We start from the raw sequence: 5,477 nt of genomic DNA, 5'->3' as shown, positions 1-5,477 counted from the left end.
CACACACACACACACACACACACACACACACACACACACACACACACACACACACACACACACACACACACACGGGCGTATACCTATCACAGTTATCATTTTGTTAAAAGGAGGGGAACGAAGCTTGAAGCCGGAGGGTTATAGTCACACTATGGTTACAGAGCACACACTAGGGTACCACTGATAAGAGAATCAGGTGAGACAACGTTTTAATAAAGCACGATCCAACGAGCATTATTGTCCCAGATGCAACAGCGTAATGGAGATTCATGATGCATATAAGAAATACTGTTTTTAAGTTGACACAATTATAAATTATTTAATCAACAAACCCTCCGGGTTTGTAAAAATAAGTAATATATATTGAGATTTAAAGTTCATTTTTCATTAAATATTAAATTTATATTTAATGTTTAATGAAATAAATTAATGATGTAATATTAATTTATATAATTTAGATAATGTAGAATTTATTTCACTTTTATTTGCAATGCTAATAAAAAAATAATATGTATTTTTTAATTACAACGACGTGAATGTTGTAACCAAATGCTATAGTAAAACCAATAAAAACCCTATATCTTTATTTGATACTTATTTTATAGATACGGATCATTGCGATTTTTATTGTATTTTGTGTTAACTAAGGATGGCTCAATAATGGAACCAAATCGTACAGTTGTTGGATTCCGTGACTAGACATTCATGTTATTATAATTAAAATATATCATTTTTCATTTTTCATTCATTGCGTATTCCGTGCTGACGCCCACTACTCTTTTTTTAAATTAAAAATTAAACGAATAAACAACTTTATAATTTTAAACAATATCTAGTTATTCTCTCTAAAAGTTTGGTGAATTTTGATGTCGATTACGCCATTGCAAACAAGAGAGGGTATATGTGGCAACAAAGATTAGCTGAGACATTGCATTATCGTCGAAAATACACAAGGATGAACTTTCTTTCGGCCGTTCACTGACTCCTCGCCTGTCATCAACTGTATGTTTTTGTGAATATTATGGAGGGTCTATATTAAACATATATTTGTAACTTAAATAATCTATTTCGATAATTCTAAAAAAACATCATCTTTTAAATAACGCAATGAATGTAATTTACGAAAAAAATGTAGATTATATACTTCATGTATATATACTTCATGTTATATGATTGCATATCTATAGGCAGTAATGCGCATTGGATCAATCTTTTGCAATTTGTTAGATAGAATGCATATGTAATATTGTACTTTTCTTGTTATAATTTTTAATTGTATAATTTTCGATAATCTAAGTCAGAGCCTTCCAACTCGCGCACAAAAACGAATTTTTGCCGCACGGTGCACGAGTTGAAAAGCTCTCATTTAATTTTTTAAAAATAATTAACTTACCTTCAGATTTAAGATAAGACATATAACTAACTATATATATAAATTATAAATTATAAAAATAAATGTTTGTTTAAAATATCCCATTTTATTTAGAAATAATCTAATATCTCAATACACAACATTCTAAAAGTATATTATGCGAAACATATTGACGTAAATACTTGCTAAAACTCGTTATAAAAAGACAAAAATATGTCATAATTATTGAATATATTTATTCGCATAATCGTCAGATATGTTTACTCGTATAATATACACCATTGTTGCTATATATTTATTATTTAATTATGTATTATATTACATTATTATCATTTTTGTCGCGAGAGCGATAAAACGATATATTTTATGTTATACCTATTAAAAATATTATATATCCGCTCGATTAAAATATCCTTGCTTTTATGTAATTTTATATTGGAATATAAGAACACTTACATATAACCTTATATATAATCTTACATATAAGAAAATTCCCATATACATGTATATACAAATACAACAATATTATTCGTAATTTGATACTATCTTAATTGCTGAGATAGGATTTGTTAATAAAATCTTCTTTGGTAAAAAAAAAAAAAGAGAAAAAATTAAAATAAAAATAGCATAAAATAAACAAAGAAAAATCATTTTTTACAAAGAAAGAAATTTTTAAGAACTATCTTTTCCTTTAAGAATTACTTTCTAAAGGAAAAGCTTCGATTTTCTGAAAAATTCTAAAGTCCTAAAACATTCTAAAACTCTTATTTACAACAGCACTGCTTTCATATTTTCACACATTTTTAAAAGATATATAACTTTTAATTTTGCGTATCACAATACGTGCAGGAAAGTAAGATCAGCGAGATTATATATGTCTCACTGGTTAAAAAGTAAAAAACGGGAATCAAACCCAGGTCTTTTGCTTGACAGGCATTGAATTACTTGGCTACAATTTTTTATTTATTGCCTGCCTTAACAATCCGACACCTTTCCAGATTGTGTTTACGATGATATCGACACAACCGTAGATCTCTCGAGATGACCATTGTCCAGCATAATTTTAGATCCGGCTGGACTGGTCGACGGACTGCCTAGAGTGACGATATGTGGCGAAGTGAGTTGATGATGATCAGGCGATTGGCCAGCTGAGACCATTCCAGGTGAGCGCGTTGCGCAAGGTGGAGATGGACATTCGATCTTTGGTGAATGGGTCTCTAGCAATTGGTGTTGTTGTTGCTGTTGCTGTGAAGTGATCAGATCGTAATACACAGGCTGATAGGGCACTAGCCTACCCGAAGATTGAGAACTACCGTAAAGATTACTTGAATATGTCATTTGCGACACGCCGGTATGAGCCATCCTCAAATCATTGTAGGTATCTACATTAACAACAAAATAATTTTTTTATAAGATCATGATTTTTTTATAAAGTTATGTTTCATGTACAAAATTAATATGATAAAATAAGCGAGCATATTTTATCTGGATAAGTATTTCGCAAAAACTTTGTAAAGGAGAATTCAAAAAAATCTAATTAGTAAAATCTGATTAGTAAAAAATAAAAAACTGTACAACTTCTAAATTTTTTAATAATCGAATTTTAATTAATATTATTTAATTAATAGAAATGTACCTGGTTCAAGCTTGACGCTATTATTATTGTTATTATTATTATTTGTGCATTGCGCGACATTGCCAGAAAGAGGTGTATCGCTACTTTTCATTCCACCCTTAGGTTTCCGTTTGCGCGTTTGAATGCTGTCTTTCTTCATAGTCGACGGCCTGTTGACGCCATGCAACTTGTAGTAAAGACCGCAGGCATTGCACACCGGTTCACCCTGTGCGTTACGACGCCATAGAGACGTCATCGTAGTTTCACAGTTGCTGCAAGAGAGACCAACGCGTCTCGTGGCAGACTAAAAAGATATAAAATTGTTATTTATATGTTACTACTTTTGGCAAAAAAGAACAGAAAATAGGAATAAGAATTTCGTAACCGAGAGTCTGTTAAAGGTGTATAATGATGGATTGTATTTTGCTCTCAAGAGATATACGATTATATTACGGGATTGTGAATAAGAAACAATTTAATATTATGAACGATGATGAAAATATACATAAAATATGAAAGAGGTTTGTGATATAAATTTCGGAGGAAGCTAATATATCATATAATCGGAAAAAAAATGTTTTAATATTTGAATCTTTAAGAAAAAAATTTATAATTGTACATATCAGATTAATCGCTTTCCCCATTGAGTCATTAAAACGTTTTGATGCGAACTCGGGAAAGGATCAGGTTAAATTACCGTAATTATAGAAAGTTTTCTGTGCAAGGTACCGTAGAGATCGCGGAGCAGAAAAGTGAGCCACCCTCGGTCACGAAGATCACGTGAGCCTGGAAAAACTCAACAGACACAAAGAATCATTCCGTGTGATCGGAAATTGAAAGATAACGTATTTTACAACAAGGCTGCACGTGATTTCGGGAAGGAGAGTGCTCGTACCATGGGTATAGTGGCACCTCGGGGCTACGACTCAAATTGTTTTTCTACTAGATATGCGCCACCGATGACGAAAACAGTCAAGGATGATTGCCTTCGTCTCGATAATCAATAGACATTTAGTATTATGATGAATGAATTCAAAGAAAGCGTGATGTTAACGCGAAAAAATATGGGAATAAAAAAATTACGGGAAAGTCGGGACAGGGAGGAAATTGTCGATCCTTGACCAAAAGCAGTTTTCTAGCACTAAACTTTAATATTTTAATATATTTAATTTAATCGCAATATGATATGATGAATTTATATCATACTTATTACTGATTTTTTTATCAAATCTTCATTTATCTATATCTACACATTTTTATTTACAATACAATACTTGATTAAAATAACATCATTTTTAAAAGTGTTAATAGTACAAACTCTACTGCTCCTCGGCCGCAATAACGAATCGACGATAATAATGATGAATTGAAGAAATATACGGTAAGAGTGATGAACTATGGAACAAGGAGTCCTAATGATAAGAATGAATAGAGAAAGAGAGACATCAGACAAAAAGTGTTACAATTGTTATTATTAGAGCAAAAGAAAGGAAAAAAAACAGACAAAAAGAGAGAGAGAGAGAGAGAGAGAGAGAGAGAGAGAGAGAGAGAGAATGTTGACTTGGGAGGATGACACCTACCAAACGACGGCTCGATTTCTCCTCGAGGGCGCGACGGGTGCCACTATACCCACAGAAGTCTTTGTAGAAATTGCCCTGGTCCGCCACTGAAACAGACATGAGGCCATACGTTAGGGGTGTTTTTTTCCTGCGTGTATTAAATATACACGATGATACATCGAGCCTCGAATAAGAGGCGAGTTTGGCATCGCAAGGTGCCAGGAGAATTCATTTTGTCACGGTCAGAGATGCGATTATTGAACATCTCTCGGACTTACAAAAGGGCAGAACATCACGGGCGAATTTCCACATAGGCTCCTGACAGTAGACAGTTACGAGAATGAGCGAGAAAGTATCCTATTGTTTATCTCTCTCTGTCTCTTTCTCTCTTATATCCCTTTCGAATGTACAGTTGCGTGTAATACAATTCGTGAAATCAACGGTTTGCAAAATATCATTTGCAATCAGATTCATCCAGTCCATCGTCGTTCATGTTTTTTTAATGTTTAAAACAAACACTAACTTTTTTTTATAAATTTTTCGGATAAATAATAACAAAGTGAAAGTTAAACGACAAAACATAAGATATAGAGTCCCGGCGTAATAACACTATGCAAAGTCTTCAATTTTCTGAATATTGCAAATGAAACCTTTGCCGAACCATTCCATTCCCGCCGAATCATGATGATGATTAACATCGCGATGGTTGTCGTGAAGCCTTCCTTACCAAGCGACGTGGTTGTTTAACTAATGGACGATTCATTCCGTTCATCTTATGGTAGAGACCGCATGCGTTGCAGAGGTAATGCCCGGTACCATCTCTACGCCATAAGGGTGTGGAAATCGCGCCGCAATTCACGCACTCACGGCCCTCCGTAAAGTACTCTGCTTCGATGTTGTGCACTGTGTTTCATTCACACTGAATTTCTTA

General features: G+C 33.3%; 1 protein-coding gene across 4 annotated transcripts in view; it reads right to left on the bottom strand.

Moving 5' to 3' along the window:
* Positions 1 to 2,066: 2,066 nt before the first annotated feature.
* LOC108688969 (box A-binding factor-like) overlaps positions 2,067 to 5,477 on the bottom strand; it is a 57,480-nt gene continuing 54,069 nt past the window's right edge. The window contains exons 7-10 of one of the 4 annotated variants that reach the window (XM_018195540.1): positions 5,274 to 5,449; positions 3,009 to 3,291; positions 2,686 to 2,754; positions 2,428 to 2,617 (exon numbers count right to left, since the gene is read on the bottom strand). In XM_018195540.1, coding sequence (XP_018051029.1) covers positions 2,505 to 2,617; positions 2,686 to 2,754; positions 3,009 to 3,291; positions 5,274 to 5,449 — 641 coding nt within the window. In that variant the 3' untranslated portion in view covers positions 2,428 to 2,504. Of the gene's footprint in view, positions 2,755 to 3,008; positions 3,292 to 4,567; positions 4,654 to 5,273; positions 5,450 to 5,477 lie in introns of all 4 variants that reach the window. The other 3 variants (XM_018195541.1, XM_018195538.1, XM_018195539.1) reach the window with 3 other exon arrangements.

Source organism: Atta colombica, unplaced genomic scaffold (assembly GCF_001594045.1).
Source record: "Atta colombica isolate Treedump-2 unplaced genomic scaffold, Acol1.0 scaffold250, whole genome shotgun sequence".
NCBI classification, from domain to species: domain Eukaryota; kingdom Metazoa; phylum Arthropoda; class Insecta; order Hymenoptera; family Formicidae; genus Atta; species Atta colombica.
The sequence above is the reverse complement of the archived record's forward strand: the minus strand, read 5'-3'. Positions and strand labels throughout refer to the sequence as shown.